Source organism: Portunus trituberculatus, chromosome 30 (assembly GCF_017591435.1).
Source record: "Portunus trituberculatus isolate SZX2019 chromosome 30, ASM1759143v1, whole genome shotgun sequence".
Taxonomy (NCBI): Eukaryota; Metazoa; Arthropoda; class Malacostraca; order Decapoda; family Portunidae; genus Portunus; species Portunus trituberculatus.
Genome location: NC_059284.1, coordinates 9,296,421 through 9,315,644, shown reverse-complemented (window position 1 = coordinate 9,315,644; position 19,224 = coordinate 9,296,421). Strand labels below are relative to the sequence as shown.

General features: G+C 38.2%; 1 protein-coding gene across 2 annotated transcripts; it reads left to right on the top strand.

Moving 5' to 3' along the window:
* The first annotated feature begins 2,353 nt into the window (after positions 1-2,353).
* Positions 2,354-18,875, top strand: LOC123510992. 2 transcript variants are annotated; one of them, XM_045266585.1, is made up of 4 exons: positions 2,354-2,597; positions 13,401-13,618; positions 14,318-14,332; positions 18,432-18,875. In XM_045266585.1, the coding sequence occupies exons 1-4, from the start codon at positions 2,393-2,395 to the stop codon at positions 18,477-18,479; spliced, it is 486 nt and encodes a 161-aa protein (XP_045122520.1). In that variant the 5' UTR covers positions 2,354-2,392; the 3' UTR covers positions 18,480-18,875. The 2 variants fall into 2 exon arrangements, with proteins under 2 accessions (XP_045122520.1, XP_045122521.1); XM_045266586.1 differs by lacking the exon at positions 14,318-14,332.
* Positions 18,876-19,224: the final 349 nt, after the last annotated feature.

Below are 19,224 nucleotides of genomic sequence, written 5' to 3'. Positions count from 1 at the left end.
AAGCGGTAATCGGATCAAGCCAAGCTAATGTATTATAAATCTATGCTTCCGGATTGCACCACACGGCTTAACCTGGTGATGCTATACAGACGGCGCTCTAAGGCTCAAAACTCAACTGAAGCATAGCAGTCTTTCAACAGGTGCACGGTGAGGCAAGTCAATATACACCTAAACGCTGGCAGAGTACAATAACCTTTCCATACACTTAATCATAACCTGAAACTGTATCTGATAACAGGATGATGAAGAGGAGGAAGCTTACTTAATACTGCAGAATTACACACACACACACACACACACACACACACACACACACACACAAACTAGGGATGGTAGCAAAATTTTAAGTTCCCCTTGTACTAAGAAAACGCGTGTGATGTTGACAGGCTAACTAATAAAGACTTCAGCCCCCCGAGGATTGGTCGAGGGCTAAGCTGAAATTGTGTTCACAGTAAAGGAGTTCTTGTAGCTTGCTCATCGTAAACTTTTTTCCTCATACCTGCTCTTTTTCATTTATTTCTAGCGCATAAAGGATAAGAGACTACAGCACATACATAAAAACAGCTCGCTCAGTTGTCGATCCCCTCTAAAACGTTTGGTATTGCTGTGTGTGATAAATCCAGACCTAGGCATTAGTTAGCACCAGTCCACTATGATACTAATTGCACGTTGAAATATATATTCAAACTGTTCATTATAGAATGGCATCTCAGTGGGCCTTTTCTTATTTATTTATTTTTTTATTTATTTATTTATTTTACTTATTTTTATTTATTTTGTGTGTGTTGTAGCCTCTAACATCAGAAAAATCATGTAACAATTAAGAATAAGAAGTGAATTACACAAATAAATAAATAAATTGCTCTAGAGGAAAGATGAAATACATAAGGATGAAATACATAAGAAGAAAATTTTTCACAAATATGACTAATTTACTACGAAAAAGATCGGAAGAATTAACACATGTGTGGAAATAGCAGATACTATTATAGTACTGCATAAAAGTAAAGGAGCTGTCTTGTGGAGGCAGACTGATGCATGATGAATTAATGATATGTTACGATGTTTTTACATAAGAAAAGATCTCAGTATTTCCTTTAGGATAACTTACATTTTATACTCCTGTTCCTGCTCGAGCCTTTCTCCCCACAGATGCAACAGAAAAATAACATTATTGCAACTGCTCCTTAGAACTTCTAAGATTGTAACTGGAATAGAGAGTGTGTAGGAAACATGGATAATTTAGAGAAATGATGCAAACGAGAGATACGGAGGAAGAGGAGGAGGAGGAGGAGGAGGAGGAGGAGGAGGAGGAGGAGGAGGAGGAGGAGGAGGAGGAGGAGGAGAGAGGAGAGAAGAGAGGAGAGGAGAGGAAAGGAAAGGAGAGGAGAGGAGATGAGAGGAGATGAGAGGACAGGAAAGGAGAGGAGAGAGAGAGAGGAGAAATGAGAAGAAAAGAGAGAGAGAGAGAGAGAGAGAGAGAGAGAGAGAGAGAGAGAGAGAGAGAAGAGAAGAGAAGAGAAGAGAAGAGAAGAGCAGAACAGAGCAGAGCAAAGCAGACCAGAAGAGAGGATAGGAGTGGGTGGGGAAGAGAAGTAATAAGAGGAGTGGGAAAGAGAGGTGAGGGGAAAAAGAGAAGAAAGGAGGAGAGGAGCGGAGAGGAGGAGAAAAAAAAGGACAATAGATGAAGAGAGGAGAGGAAAGGAGAAGAAAATAGGAGAGGAGAGATGAAGAGACGAGAGAAACAAAGAGAGGAGACGAAAGGAGAAAAGAAGATAAGAGAGGAGAGGAAAGGAGAGGAGAGGAGAGGAGAGGAAAGGAGAGAAGAGGAGAGGAGAGAAGAGATGAAAGGAGAGAAGAGAGTAACGTAGAGTAGAAGGAGACGGGGAGGGGGAGGACAACATGAACATTAAGAACCCCACCAAAATACATAACAGAAACGGAAATATGTAACATTTTATTAAGACGATGAAGAACAAGAACAACAACAAAAGAACAAGAACAAAAAGAACGAAAAGAACAAAAAAACAGCGAGTTATATAAAATCAGAACGAAAAAAAGCACAAGAAGAAATAAGAAGGAAGACAGAACAAAATAAATGGAAAATATGAATAAGAAGGAAGAAGGAGAGAAGAGAAAGACAAGAAAACAAGACTAAGAAATGGAAAACACGATATCAGGAAAATTAACACAAGCATCTTTTCTGAGATTTCGCGGAAAGAGCTCCCCGTACCCACATCATTCCCTGGGCGTGGCTAGGCAGTGGGCGTGGCGTGGCAGGGGCGTGTGGGCGTGGCCTGGGAGGTGTGGGCGAGAGGGGTGGCGTGGGAGGCGCGTGTATAAGACAGCCACGCGTGAGTCTCCGCTGTTGACTCTTCGCTTGGTCGGCGTCATGAGGGCGATCACATCCTGTCCCAGCCTACTTATGGTGCCCCTCCTGCTGTCCTGCTGCTTCTCCCTGGCCCTCCTGCCCCTCGCCACAGCAGCACCGCAACACTACCGCAACCCGCCCTCCTATTCTTACGCTAGGCTGTTGGTGCAACGTCCTCACAACCTGCAGGAGTCGATGTACCCCAACGACGACCAGGCACTCAGCGGTCAGTATATTTTGATTTTCTTTCCTTTCTCTCTCTCTCTCTCTCTCTCTCTCTCTCTCTCTCTCTCTCTCTCTCTCTCTCTCTCTCTCTCTCTCTTCGTTTCATTTTTTCTTCAATTTATTGGTGTTAATGAGAAGTAATTATTCGTTCACACAGACACTCAGCGGCTCAGTATATATTTTTATTTTCTTTCCTTCTCTCTCTCTCTCTCTCTCTCTCTCTCTCTCTCTCTCTCTCTCTCTCTCTCTCTCTCTCTCTTTCAGTTTATTATTTGTTCTTTATTTACATATTTAAGTTCATATGTCTTGGTTGTCTCCAGTGTGCCAATCTTTCGTGGTTTACCTTTACGGTTCGTATATACCTTCTTTTCTCTCTCTACGGTTATTACGGTGACTTTATCTATTTCAATCAACTGCCCCGCTTTACAGATAGAAAAAAATGTGGTCAAGAAATTAAAAAAACGCTCGTATTATCCTTGCAAACGAAACTATTTTTTAGAGTAGTAGTATTATCATCATATACTTCATTGTCATTTACACCATTGTCGCTGAGGCAATTATTCATTACATACTTAAGCACTTCATTCTTTTTAATTGTTTTTAGTATACATATCTTTCGTCTTTTGCTTGTTTTTTTCTTTTTGCTCTACAATCCGTGAGTTGACTATTTTAATCAGCTATGCCGTCTTACAGGGTGTTAATACAATAGAAATTAGAATAAAACTCTTATCGCTCTTGTAATTCTACCTTAATAAGTAACACCAGCATTATATAGTTCACAGTCACATAGCCGCTAGAGTCAGTCACATGTAGACGTTATTCATTATAAACTTACGCAATGGTCGCTATTATTTATTCACAGCGAGTCAGGAGGTCGTCGGTAGCCATGTCAACAGCAGAATAAGCTTCCGTGCTCCCTGCCAGTGTTCATTGTTTCCCTGCTGTCCTGAGTCCTTTGCTCTGGAGAAAATCTATCAGTCGTCAGGTCTTTTAACCCATTCAGTACCAGAACACGTTTTAATATTTATTCTGATTACATTTTGGTGACTTTATACAGGTTCAGAAACTTATGTGGGGATTAGAATATAGTGAAGACTCTGGCCATTAAACTTCTGATCTCCATAGGCCCTTCCTAATATAAATAAAATTGTCTAATCACTTCCAAAACACAAGGTAAAAATGGAGGAGTGAAGGAGTTAAAGAGAATTTTGTGAGGCCAAACGGCGCTTCGTCGCACCCTGAGCTGACCCCCAGCTGAGTAAGAGGCTTGGCAATGAGAGAAACACTAATGCGAGGGGCATAAGTAAGGAGGATTCGTCTTTCACTGATCGAGGCTACATGGGAGGTAATATTTGTGACGGTCATGACGTGAGTGACAGTGAAATATGCAGTACTACCTACCATTAGATAATACTACTTCGTTTGCTGGAGCGGAACGTGCGTGATTCATCAGTGATAGCTAGGTTGCATTCAAACGTAAAAAAAAAAAAAAAAAAAAAAAAAAAATAGTCCACATAGTGAGAATTCTGGACGTAACCTTAGTCCGTTAATTTCGAGACAGTGATCATTTATTTTTGGACAAAGATGAGGTTCTCTTTCAATCTATGATCCACACAGTAAAGGAATATCCAGTGAAATCGAACTGGATTAATGTAAACCTAATCTAACCTTAATCTAAGCTATCCCTTCAATGAACACGCTTTAATGCTCGATCAGCATCTCAAAAGGTGGAAAGAAGATTGGCCCACAGTTATCAGAAAGAAATCAATATAAGAAATACCTGGTCAATCCCAGCATCCGAAAAAGTAACAGTGATTGATTTTAGACACCGTGAAAACAAGGTTACGAGGCGCTGATCGAAAAGTATCGATAGAAAGGAGAGTTTCCAGAGTTGGTGGTAACACTGGGATAACACTACAAGAACACACTGAATGAAGGAGGAACACAATGTAATAAAGAACAGACGAGAAAACAGTCAAGAATCTTAGAAACTACATATGTAATGACTGACAGATTTAAGTATAGAGCTGAGAATTAATCCTCTCATAAGAACACAAGAAAATAAAGAAAGCTGCAAACAGCCATGAGGCCTACACGCGGCAGTCCCTGTATGAAACACATCTACCTATTGCCTTCCATAAGTATGTCAAACCTTTAAAGCTCTTCAATGACTCGGCAATAACCACCTGAGTGCTTAGTCCATTCCATTTACCTGCCACTCTATTTGAAAACCTATTCCTTGTTATAGGCATCTTTCTTTCTCTTTTTTATCTGATTACCAATGAGAAATAATTCATCTCACTCACGTACCATATATTCTAGACACATTTCTTACACTACAGTCTCTTAGAAAAGGTAAAAACCAGACCTGTACTCCTTTCTCGTACTCAAAACGAAGAAATTTCCCGTAAATATGAACGTGATGAAGGAAACATGGACTGGTAAGCGAATACTTTACTCAGAGCCCGTGTTACCTTCACCGTCTTCCACCACACGTCACAAAGTTCCCAAATATGAACGCAAAACAAACGACAACAGCACAATATTTAACAATGAGGATCACGCAGCGCCAGGAATTCAAGGGAGGATGAACAGAAAATGAAACAAAGGTTGCTTCCTCGACCCACTTGGCAGGGAGCATTTACTGAATGACTGAAGGTGTTATAAATGCAAGATATTTTCACCTTTATCATAATTAGGCGTGTAGTGGTTATCATTCCACCACAATTGTAGACTTTTCAATTAATATATATCTCTAAAATTGTTGAAGTGTAAGAGAGAGAGAGAGAGAGAGAGAGAGAGAGAGAGAGAGAGAGAGAGAGGAAATTACATAGGGAGGATGAACAGGGCACAGTGATGAGAAAATATGAAAATTTTTTACCCACATAGTCCTCTCTCTCTCTCTCTCTCTCTCTCTCTCTCTCTCTTGAATGCCAGCTGTGATCCGTATTTCTTTGCCTGCAAGTTAATTTCTTCAATAGTTTCCGGGACATCTGATTATTGATAATTGGAAGTGGTGATGGTGATGGTGGTGGTGGTGGTGGTGGTGGTGGTGGTAGTGGCGGCAGTGGAAACAAATGACAAAGTTTAAGTAATCATGAGGGAAAAAAAGAAAGAAAAAGGAAAAAAAAGAAAAAGAGAAAAAATAATCATGAGCATTTTTTATTTTTCGCAGTATTCTTATTCATTTCATTCCAATAATTCACAACAATAAACAATTAAGTAAAGAAGTGCATTGATATATCAGTGAGTAAAACGCGGAGTGTAAAGTACGATAATTGCCATCATTCGTTTTATTTACTCTATTCTTTTCAGCTTTCTTGTTCTTAAAATTTTCACAATAACACGTTAAAATAAGTTAAAACAAATGCATGAACAAATAACTCACTCACTCACCCATTCACCCACTCACTAACTCACTCACTCACTCACTCACGGACTAACATCACACTAAAAAAGTAAACGATAAAAGAAAACGGGAACACAAAAACAAGCAAGTACATAGAAAAAAGAAAAGAAGAAAAAAATCAACATTGTACAACTCACACAGACAAAGGCAAAGTGTAGAATAAGACACAGCTTCCCTTCAACACTATCAATAAGGAAGAAAGTAAAGTCTGATTGAAGGAATGTACCGTTCTATTTGTGGGGGGAACGTTCGCTTATGTTTGGCGGGGAAACGAAGAACATATGATGATTCGATTGATTGGAAGAGAATATGTGGTTTCCAGAGAGAGAGAGAGAGAGAGAGAGCGAATGGAGAACGGAGATAGATAGATAAACAGATAGATAGACGGATACAAAGATAGACAGACAGACAGAGACAGAGATTTAGGACCGTGGTTTCCAGAGAGAGAGAGAGAGACGAACGGAGATAGACAAGTGGATAGACAGATAGAAGACAGACAGATAAACAGATAGATAGACTGATACAAGGATAGACAGACAGACAGAGACAGAGAATTTACTTTTGCACGCACACACACACACACACACACACACACACACACACTTATAATAATACCAACATTTTCTCTCAGCACAATATTTTTTCTCATTTTCTTATTTTTTCCCCACCTGCCCCCTCTCTCACCTCCTCTCCTTCCCTTCCATAAATTAATCACCTGGATGTGTTTTCACGCCCCTGGGTTGGTCAAGGGCCGAGAACTGAGCAATATTTCCACGTCGTGACAAGGGAATAAAGTAGGACCGCGGATAACCTCAGAAAAATAGAAGGGAGCCGAGATGAGATAAAAGCCGAAACCTTCACTAGGCTTCTTGGAAAATGTTACGTTGAATCGACTATTGGCCAGCGTGTCTTATGGCTACTTGGCTTCGAAGAGAGAGAGAGAGAGAGAGAGAGAGAGAGAGAGAGAGAGAGAGAGAGAGAGAGAGAGAGAGAGAGAGAGAGAGAGAGAGAGAGAGAGAGAGATTAATGTACTGTACCTACCTTCAAAAAGAAATCAACAAATAAATGGACAAAAAATATAAGATTTCGCTTTTAAATTTGTGAAGAAAATGTCTTTCAAGAATTTCTTCAGCTAATAAAGAATGTTCTCATAACTGAATTAGATTAGAGAGAGAGAGAGAGAGAGAGAGAGAGAGAGAGAGAGAGAGAGAGAGAGAGAGAGAGAGAGAGAGATAATATAAGTAGTCGAGATAAGGAACTAAAATTGAGCAAAATACGGTTCGGGATTTTCAGAGACATTTGGTAATATTTCTATCACAAAGTTGCGTCAGTGTGCACGTAAAGCCACGAGTATTTTTAAAGCAGTAATTAGTTAGTTTCATTCTAACTGTGTATTTATTTTTCTTTAAATGGATTCTCTTTTATTCATTTCTATTATTTTTTTTTCACACGAGTAGGTTGTATACTGTATAATGCCCTGGGCGTAATAGTTATGTTCTTTTCTTTTTCAAGTGTATATTTTTCTTCTCCGCAATGCTTTCTACGGAAATTACTTTTTGTGTTGTCAAAGCAAAAATAACCTGTGTAAAATAAATGTATGTTGTATTATACGTACACTTGAACACTTACACACACACACACACACACACACACACACACACACACACACACACTCTCTCTCTCTCTCTCTCTCTCTCTCTCTCTCTCTCTCTCTCTTTAACAGGATGTAGTGAAAATTATCAGGATTTTCAAGGGTGTTTTCATAGTTTTAGTTTTCCAGGTTCTAGTGAATGTTGTGAATATTGGGGTTTTCGTGGTTCTAGTGATATATGAAGTGTTTAGCGGAAGATAATATGGGTTTCTAAGGGTGTTTTTATGGATGTAGTGAAAGTTATTGGTGTTTTCATGGTTCTAGTGATAAATGAAGCGTCTAGCTGAAGATAATGGGGTTTTTTCAATGATGACTAGCCATGTGGGTGGACTTCAAAAATAGAGTTTTACATACGAGAACAAAGCGTTTAAAAAATAGTAGAACAATGTTATCTAGGAAACATTTCTTTGTAAAACTGTCGCTCTTTGTGGCACGTTCCTTCGATTTACACTGGAAGGAAAAACAGTAGTGAAAGACCTGACGAGCAACACACTACAAAGGGAAGGAAGTTTTAAGAAAAGCCTGCTTAGCTTCTAATAATGACCGAACGCATAGAAAAGTTATGAAACTCTTAAGGACGTATTGAGCAATCCGTCATCATTTGTTTGTGTTGGAATGTATTCTACTTTATGTCTATCTGTTTATCTATCTATCTATCTATCTATCTATCTATGTAATCTTTCTATCTATCTGGTCATTCTATATGTATGTATGTAAGTATGAAAGTATCTATATCATTTATCTATGTATTATATTTTTCAGTAACATTATTTTTCTTCCATTTAATCTCTCGTCCCCCCTCCCATTACCAATGTTCCTGTCACCGGCGTACCTTCCTTACGTCAGTGGGAGAAGAACACAACAGTCTTGATCTTATTTAATCTCAATGCTGGAGGCGTCACCAAGTCTCAGCAAGGCATTAAATTATACAAAACAGCCACAGACAGAGAGACTAATTGACAGAGAGAAGGAGAGAGACAGAGTGCATTATTTTCTGTCTCTGGTTCTAGTCATACTAAAGGACAAAACAGCATCAACCTTTTCTAATTCACTCCTCTCTACGTTAGTTATACTCGAAACATTTGCAGCATCTTATCGACGCTTCATGATTCACTTCTGCATTTGCTTCATTCCGAAAGACACGGTGCGGGAGACTCAGGGAATTAGAAAGAAAGAAAAAGAAAGCCAGGGAAAAAAAAACACTACAGGTAAAGGCGATGAAAGAAGCAAAACAGGACTCGAGGAGATAAAGACACTCTGTTATATTAGAGAGTGACGAAAGACATAAGGAAATTAGAACAGTACGTCATGCTAGGATTTGTTTCAGTTGGGTGTATAAGTAGTAGTACTAGTAGTAGTAGTAGTACTAGTTTACAAAGTACTATTGACTTAATCTATATATATGTGAGACCATTCTTTATATCCCTCCTTCCACACACACACACACACACACACACACACACACACACACACACACACACACACCTCAGCAATGATATCGGCCACGCCTTTTCTTGGAAGACACAAAAAACAAACAAAAAATCAGGTAAATGCAAAGAAAAACAAGGAAACTGCTAATGTCTTTGTATCAGGAAAACATTACATACACACACACACACACACACACACACACACACACACACACACACACACACACACACACACACACACACACACAGTCACACATACACATACAGAGAGAGAGAGAGAGAGAGAGAGAGAGAGAGAGAGAGAGAGAGAGAGAGAATCTTTCAGCTATTTCTACCATTTCTTTATCTCTCTCTCTCTCTCTCTCTCTCTCTCTCTCTCTCTCTCTCTCTAACACAATTGCCATAATCACTTCCCACCAGATTAATCCTCCTTCGGGAGTAAAGTTTCTGGTAACACTGTCAGTAAGAGGAGCGGTGTGGCTGAAGGGTTGCATTACGGCTGGGTTCTGGTAACACTACTAGATTATGACGGTGGCGGAGGGGAAAGAGTATTGTCAGGGGGGAAAAAGGAGGACTAAGAAATTTGTGTCTAGTAGTAGTAGTAGTAGTAGAAGTCTCTCAATTTCCTTTTACTTCCTTTTTATTTACCTTGTTTCATTTTACAGAATTCTGCTTTAGTTATTTGTTTATGCTTGTAATTATTTTTCTTAGAGAGAGAGAAAGAGAGAGAGAGAGAGGGGGGGATGGATGGATAGGCGGATAGACAGAGAAAATATATAGTAAAGCAATCTCCCTGTCTGTCTTGAAACCTCCCTTTCGAAACAGCCCAGGCAGGTCACAGCAAGGAGGAAATACACAAGAAAGCAAAAGTTCCAGAGTTTACAGTGGAATCAATGACTAAGAATACCAGTTGATTAGGGAGGTGGACACTCGATAGAACAATTTTTTTTTTATGTTATAGGGGAACGCTGGCCAAGGGTAACATAAATAAAAAAAAAAAAAAGAGGCCCACTAAGTTGCCAGTTCCCTTGCAGGTCCGAGAGAGTTAATCGAAAAAAAGGGATAAATGTCTTGAAACCTCCCTCTTAAATGAAATCAAGTCATAGGAAGTTTTAAATACAGAAGTGGTGCGAGACGATCAAAATTTTGTGCAGTGAGGCCGTGAGAGGAGGAGAGACATGAAGTTAACAAGATCAGAAGAGCAAGGTAGCGTAAAAATAACAGTAGAACATAGACAGTCACTCAAAAGGCATCAAACTTACAGACAAAATTGAAATGAAAATTAAATTAATCTGTAGAATTTCTGATCAATACTTTTATGAAAACTAAAGAAGCAATACACACATAAAATTATACATATAAAAAAATACAAAAATGAATAAAAATAAATAGAAAGAGGAGGACGAGGAGGAGGAGGAGGAGAAGGCGGAGGAGGAGGAGGAGAGAGGAGTGAGGTGGAGGAGGAGCGAAGTGATTGAAGGAATGCAGGAAAGATTGCCCTTTGAATGAGCTTGGTCAGATAAGTGTTGTCGAGAGAGAGAGAGAGAGAGAGAGAGAGAGAGAGAGAGAGAGAGAGAGAGAGAGAGAGGGAAAAGTAAATATCAATAAAAATTCTTCCTTAAATTTGTTTATCTCTCTCTCTCTCTCTCTCTCTCTCTCTCTCTCTCTCTCTCTCTCTCTCTCTCTCTCTCTCTCTTAACAGCTGTTATAAAATTAAAATATGAAATGTGTCACTGCTCAGAAATCTCACACACACACACACACACACACACACACACACACACACACACACACACACACACACACACACACACACACACACACACACACACACACACACACACTTTCTTCATCCCACGCAAAGAATTAAACGCAAAACACACACACACACACACACACACACACACACACACACACACACACACACACACACACACACACACACACACACACACACACGAGAGAGAGAGAGAGAGAGAGAGAGAGATAATAACAACATGAGAAGAGAATGCGTTTGCTTGCTTTTATTATTTCCTTCAGATTTTTCACGTTAGCTAACAACAACAACAATAACAACAACAACAACAACTGCTAATAATGATAATAGCAATACACCACCGCCACCACCACCACCACCACCACCTCTGGCATCAAAGGCGACACAAAACACGTCAAACTGTGTCACGTCAAAGTGTTCGGGGCGAGCAGAGCAGATCCTGGTAAAGAACGGCATCGTAAAATCAAACATGAAGCGATGAGAGAGAGAGAGAGAGAGAGAGAGAGAGAGAGAGAGAGAGAGAGAGAGAGAGAGAGAGAGAGAGAGAGAGAGAGAGAGAGAGAGAGAGAGCAAAAGTACATATAGCTTTCAAATATTAAAACAAAATAAATAATCTTTTCTCACTTCAATTACAAAAAAAAATCTTAAAATAATATACTAAAGCCTTTAAGTTATCGAGACAGAATTAGACGAGATGAAGATAAATTTTAACCCCTTTAATACTGGGACACATTTCTACATTGAGATTTGTGTACGATTAAGCAACTTTATTATACTGAGAAGGGTCTATGGCCACAATTTTTACTACTTTAATTCCTCACAATAGTTTCTGAAGCTGTATAAAATCATCAAATAGTAAGCAAAATGGATATGGAAATGCATCATGATACTGAATAGGTTAAATCAAGAACGGAAATAAAGGCACATGCAAAACAAGAATATAAAGACAGCAAAAGGGAAAAACATGCAGCAAAGGGAAAGGAGTTCAAACTGAAAAGGAAACAGAGCAAAGAGGATATAAGTCATGAATCCGTGCAACCATAACAGAAAATGGAGACATGCAATGGTATACTAATAGAAACTCAAAGCACCTCTGCCTTCTAAAGTCTAAACTGTAGCGAATACCCCGTAGATTTTAATGGAATGTTATGTATATTGAAGTATGACATTTATCAGTAGATTTGGATGTGGTAGATATTTCCGGTTGACTTATCAGCAATCTGGGAAGTGTTTTGAATGCATATGTAATCCGTTGACTTATAGTGGACTCCTGGTGCAGTACTCCTTCCCCGCAGTCTTCAATGAAATGCGATACGTAATATGCTCAGTAAACTTTGTTGGAACGCGGTATTTATTCTCCTCTCGGCAGACTTAATTCACTGTGGCCCATGCTATGGCTGGACTTATACTGCAGGATATTTGGGCAATGTGTAATAATATATGGGAACATTCCATAACATTTGTAAGTTTTTTTTTTTTTTTTTATGAACTGTGTTGCAATTTTTTAATTATTTGTGAGAATAGAAGTAAACAAAATAAGTCCCGCCGCCCACCCTTCCCTCCCTCCAGCAACGTCCCGCCCCGACAGGATACAGGTAAAAGCGTTATGTCACATGTAGGAAATGATATCACGAACCTTTTGTAGCAGAGAATGAAAACAGAACAGCACTCTGCATGTGTATACTGAACTATATATTCTATTTCAGAAAAAGTGAAGAAATTTTGATTATGATAATTTGTTAAAGTAAATTACACAAAAAATCATAAATAATGACAAAGAAACACTCCATATCAAACTATGTTGCCTTGCCAGACACTAAAGTTATACCTCCTCTGTGATTACAGTGTTTAACAATGTGTGTAACATTTACTATAACTACCCAACTAACTAACTAACTAACTAACTTTACTAACTTACTAAAAAAACTAACTAACTTACTAAAAACTGATTGAGTGACTGATTAACATGCTTAATTACTAAATAACTTCCTGATTCTGATTTCCATCTTCCTAAGGCTTGACTTCTTTTAATTAAGAGGGAGGTTTCAAGACATTTCTCCCTGTCTTTTAGCTAACTCTATTGATCTGCAAGGGAACTGGCAATTAAGTGGAACTTTTTTTTCTTGTTGCCCTAGGCCAGTTTCCCCTCTTACATAAAAAAAAGATATTAAGTAGATGACTGAACAGTATATCAACATACCAAATAACTGATTTAATAACTAAACAACAAACAAACTAAATTATTTAACTAACTAATTGACTCACTCACTCACTCACTCACGCAGACACATACTCACTCCCTGATAGCAAAAAAAAAAAAAGCACATGAAAAATAATGGAAGCTGCAAGAAGCCGCCAAACCTACACAAGACAGCCGCTCTAAAGACAAGCCCTACCCATATCCATCTATCACCTATCCATGTGCAGTACCTGTCTAATCTTTCCTTCTCTCTGTCGCTCGCCAAGTCAAGTCAATCAACTAATGGCATAGGAAACACAGAATTGACAAGTGACACGGTGCCTTTCCTTATCCACAGGTGAAGGAGAGGATGCGCAGTCCTTGCCGGAAGAAGGATACCTTAACAGCAAGATCCTACAGCTGCTTCTCCACCGGTACCTCCACTCCTCCCTCCACCCCTCCCTCTCCTCCACAAACACCCCCGACGGTCAGCATGCCCTTCGTGACCTCCCCTCCTACTCCTCCTCCTCCTCCGGTCACCTCTTCAACGAACACATTAAAAGAAGTGGACAGGAAGTAAGTGTGTGTGTGTGTGTGTGTGTGTGTGTGTGTGTGTGTGTGTGTGTGTGTGTGTGTGTGTGTGTGTGTGTGTGTGTGTGTGTGTGTGTGTGTGTGTGTGTGTGTGTGTGTGTGAAAGTGGGATGAGTTACAGAGAGAGAGAGAGAGAGAGAGAGAGAGAGAGAGAGAGAGAGAGAGAGAGAGAGAGAGATGTGCGTGGGAGGGAGTGGGGAAACTAGGAAAACATATGGTAGATTAAAATGTCATAAAGAAAAAAAATATATATATTAAAAAGTAAGTAAACAAAACTACAAAAGATGAAGAGGATGAAGGGAAAATGAAGAAAAGTCAGGTAGAAATCACAATAAAAAAACAACAAAAAGGAAGAGATGGAAGAATATAGGAAGGAGGAATAAATACAGAGAGACAATGATGTTAAGATTAAAAGGCAGGGAAGAGGAGAGAAATATGAGGACAGAAAGAAATGAAACAAAACCAGAAACAAGGGAGAGAATAGGTAAGAAACAACACCAAAACCTACGATATCAGAAAATGGTTAAAATATTCAGTGGTAATCAAGACAAAAGGGAAGAAATAAAGAAGTAAATAAATAAGATACGAATATACAAAAAAAATATATAGTAAGGGAAAATACGAAACAGTGATACCAAACCTTTACAATACATGTTACTAACGCCAGTATTACCAACCCCACAGGATCACAACTACAGGGTAAGTATGTGAACCAGCAGTGGAAACAAAGGCATAAGGTTAATGCTAAAGGAACGTTGCCCTTGCACATGTGACTAAAATACACACACTGCACTGAATGCTAAAAGCGAAGCACTTGGAAATGTACAGTACTTTTAAATATCTATTGCTGTTTTTTTTTTTTTATTTCCATTTCATTCACTTGCATCGTGATGGAGGAAAATATGAAATGATGAATATTTTTGGAACATTTGCATCGTGAAAAGGTAAAGAAAGGAATAATGTTGATGTTAACGATTTTTTTATTCCTTTCCATTTTATAATTAATCGCCTGCACCATCAAAGTACTGCATACAATAATTCATAAATGTTTGTACTATTCCCTTTCAACAAATCGTCTGCACCATCAAAATATTGCACACTGTTTCATGAATATTTGTATCCTTTTTTTCTAACAAATCGTCTGCATCATTCAATTATTGCACAATGATTCATAAATGTTTGTACCACTTTCTAAACATATCGTCTGCATCGTTAAAATATTGCACATTAATCCTTAAATGTTTCAACTATTAAAAGAAAAATTTGATATACTACGTGATAGTTCTGCACGTGAGGTCTGGCACATCAGTATTTACATTTCTAAACATCTGCACCATATTCACGATTTGCACTGAAATATTAAACACTTCTCCCATTTTTCATAATACTGCACGTTACTTTTTTTTTTCTATACTCAGCATATTTATATTTGAGGACATTTTGCACCATGATAAGATTGCACATTTTCAGGGTTCGCACTTAAGTCTTGAACATTTTTCCATACCTTCCATCTACTGTATTTCTGCACGTTACCTTTGGATACCCACCACCTCTACATGTTGACTAATATTCGCATTTTTATCTTAGACATTTCTCTCTAATAATAATTATGCACGGTACATTTGGAATACATATATTTTAGTTCACTCAGATGTGTTCTGTCATCACAAGTTCCCACACTGATCCACAAATGCACATACTTTTAAAAGATCTAATTTCCGTTATACTGTTGCACGTTAGCTTAGGAATATCTGCATTAGGTTTTACACATAAACAGTTTGTTCCACGATACAATTAGATAGTACTTAAAATATCCTCATAATTTTGCATTTACATTTCATTTACATGTTGATATTTTACCCTTCAACATTTTTTAAGTTAGAAAACTGTACAAATATCAAGACATGCATATACTTTCTTTTAAACATTATGTAATGTAAACACTGGGATTCCCTGCCTGCTTCTCTATTTCCAACTTCCTATGACTTAACTTCATTTAAGAAGGAATTTTCAAGACATTTAGCCCTTTCTTTTAGCTAACTCTTTCGGATCTGCAAGAGGACTAGCAAATAAATGGGTCTTTCTTTATTTCTGTTGCCCTATCCAGCTTTCCCCTCTTACATAAAAAAAAAAAAATGTTATGTGAGTCACGTTTAAACATTTCAACAGTTTTCACTATTTCAAGATCACACTATGAATTAAGATAAACAGATGAACTTCTTTTTAAACATTTCCTGTTGTTGTTCCTGCACATTAATTAGCTCGATATTCTCTGCGGCATAAACATAATAAAAACATGAACAAATACACCTATGCAAAGTCTTGGCCAGAATTAATATTTACCTGAAACACTTACCATTGTGTTTCACGTTCTGAAGTCCTCTCATCTGGTGACACTTGTAAATCCTGAGTAGTAACAGAGCACTTTGAGGGTTCGAGAACCAGCAGCACTTATTACCATTGTGTTGTACGTTGTTAAGTTATCTCTTAAACTTACAAACCCTGAGTGGTGAGGTTAACATCAGAGGGCCTAAGACTGCTGAAAAATCGAGGCTATAGTCACATACTTAAACCTAACCTCCAGCACTTACTCCCATTGTATTTTACGTTGTTAAGTTCTCTCTTACACTTACAAACGCTGAGTGGTGAGGTCAGATCAGAGGATCCAAGACTGCTGGAAAATTAAGGCTATTCACAGATTCAGGCTGGTTAATGGAAATCTGACTGACCTTCAACAATGACTGTCTTTGTTTATTTTAAAGGTTTGCATGTAAGTAGAAAATTTACGCCTACATCATGATGTTTATACACGTTTAATGACATGTGCATCATTACAACACTGCATGACTACCACTTAGATACTTGAATTATAAACAAAACATAAAACCTGAAGTTTGTTTTGTATTGTGACAAGTTTAATTCGTTACACTCATAAACAAATTGCGAGTCATTTTAGCGGTTTCATGATTTTTGTTTACTTAAGTTTTCTTTCACGTGACGCGCCTGATGGTACAGTTGCCTTTGTCTTGTCCAGGTTTTGTAAAAAAAATTACCTAAGCTTCTCACAATAAAAATTTAAAAAAGAGACGGTTTGAAATAATGACTTTAGCATTTTCTTCATTAAACTGACTAATTTCCAACTCTTGATCTTATGTACACATCATCATATCGCAGGAAAATTGCCTACACACTTTTCATTCATTAATCAAACCTAAAATATCAAACTTACTAAACAACGACACATTATATACAGTTTACACACCATAAGAACACGCGTTTATTCATACATTCATCAATTACTCAACAAGATCGCTTATGTCTTGAGTAGCTGGATGGGTGAGCTTACTTTCCCTTATTCTCCAATGTGCCCATTTTCCCTTGCCCTGTTATATTCACGCCAGTCACATGCCCTTCACAGTAACAACAGGGAGGAGCTTTCCCGCCAAGTTAAGCTGAAAATGATCACCCCTCGTCCCATATGCTAATTAATGCATCTTCATAATTACGAAGATTATTAATTGAGTATGTGGATTAATCTCTCTCTCTCTCTCTCTCTCTCTCTCTCTCTCTCTCTCTCTCTCTCTCTCTCTCTCTCTCTCTCTCTCTCTCTCTCTCTCTCTCTCTCTCTCTCTCTCTCTCTCTCTCTCTCCTCTCCTCCTCCTCCTCCTCCTCCTCCTCCTCCTCCTCCTCCTCCTCCTCCTCCTCCTCCTCCTCCTCCTCTTTCTCGTCGTTCTTCTCATCCACACCCACTACCACCACCTCTTCCTCCCCTTCCCCCCACCACCGCCACCTTCTACTCCTCCTCCTCCTCCTCCTCCTCCTATTTGTTCACTTCATTATAATTTCAGCTCATCTCAATGTCTTGTTATATTTTCACGATGATATTGTTATTAGTCCTACTTGTCTGCATTTCTAAATCAAGAGTTTCATTACCACTCTTATATTATCTTATCTTGTTTTTCTTATTCTTCTCCTTTCCTCAACATTTTCACCTAGATATTTTGTTTGCATGTCCTCTTAATTCATGTTGATGTTTCACTAAATTTGCCAACGAATTATAAAGATGTTTTCATTATTGCATGATTCATTGATAGTGTGTGTGTGTGTGTGTGTGTGTGTGTGTGTGTGTGTGTGTGTGTGTGTGTGTGTGTGTGTGTGTGTGTGTGTGTGTGTGTGTGTGTGTGTGTGTGTGTGTGTGTGTGTGTGTGTGTGTGTGTGTGTGTGTGTGTGTGTGTGTGTGTGCGCACGTTTAATTTCCAGCATGCACTCATCCTTTTACATTATTCATTTATATTTCTGTCCACAATATATCCATTTCTTATCTTTCCATTTGTTTTTACACTTAGCTTATGCACCAAGGTAACTATTTTTTTTTTTCTTTGCTCTCTCTCTCTCTCTCTCTCTCTCTCTCTCTCTCTCTCTCTCTCTCTCTCTCTCTTTATCTATCTATCTATCTATCTATGTTTCCTCAATTACTTCGTGCTATCCATAACGTTGTGACCGATATAATTAATCAAACAAATTAACATCTAAAAAATAAAACAGAAAGCTAAACACAGAAGGAAATAACAAACATGAGAAGCAACAACAACAACAACAACAATCATAAGACACAGATAAATAAAATAAACAGCTGAATAAATAACTAAAATGAGTCAGAAAATAAGTAAATAACGAGAACAGAAATACGTAAAACTGAGCGAAATGTAAATAAGCTAAACATAACCGTAACATTTTTCTTAATGCAATGTGAATATTCAAAACCTAACTCATTCGGTGTTTTTTCCCTTTATTTCAGGCTAACCTTGGAGGAGGAGTAAGTATGGGGCTTCTACTGTCAGGCTAACTACTTACATCTCCTCCTCCTCCTCCTCCTCCTTTTTTTTCTTTTCTAATTATAGTCTCTTCCTTGTAGTGTCTTCTCCTCACTGTCAACTAACTCATCTTTCTCTTTTACTTCTTTTTTATCTTTATTCTTTGTCTATTCATTTCCTTTCTCTTCCTCTTCTTTTTTTTTTTCTTCTTCTAAATCTCGTATCATTATTATATATATCCTCACCACCACCACCATCACTACCTTCACCTCTTCTATCACACCCCTGTTATCACTATCATCTATCTTTTATCTTCACTTTCACTTGGCAACCCTCCCTCCTAGCACAATCAGAGGCCTAGACACCGTGCCCCAGTTTCATTATATAATCTTCATTGTCACTGTTAAATGTTGGTGACTACTATTGGTATCACTATATTCATCATTGTATTGGTTTGTGTTATATGTGTACAGTGTTTGTGTATATAAATGAATAACTAACTTCTTTTATTATCATTAACGTGTCTTTTTTTTTTTCTCCTTTTCTTCTTTCAATGGATGCAGACAGTAAGTATGGATATTGATCTGGTTTTCGTCTGTAATATTATTTTGTAAAGGTGTTGTACCCATGTATTCTAAATTGGGCATGGCTCTTTATAAACCAATTATGATGCTGTTCACTTTTATTCCCTATCTTTTTCTCTCTTTGCCTACAGATGTGTCGGGTAAGTGACATTTGAACTATAATATTGTTTTGTCTCATAAAAAATAATGATAA

Coding starts and splice junctions, on each gene's coding strand:
- LOC123510992 (XM_045266585.1), top strand. CDS start 2,393: ATGAGGGCGATCACATCCTGTCCCAGCCTACTTATGGTGCCCCTCCTG. Junction 2,598..13,400: donor CGACGACCAGGCACTCAGCG/GTCAGTATATTT, acceptor CCTTATCCACAG/GTGAAGGAGAGGATGCGCAG.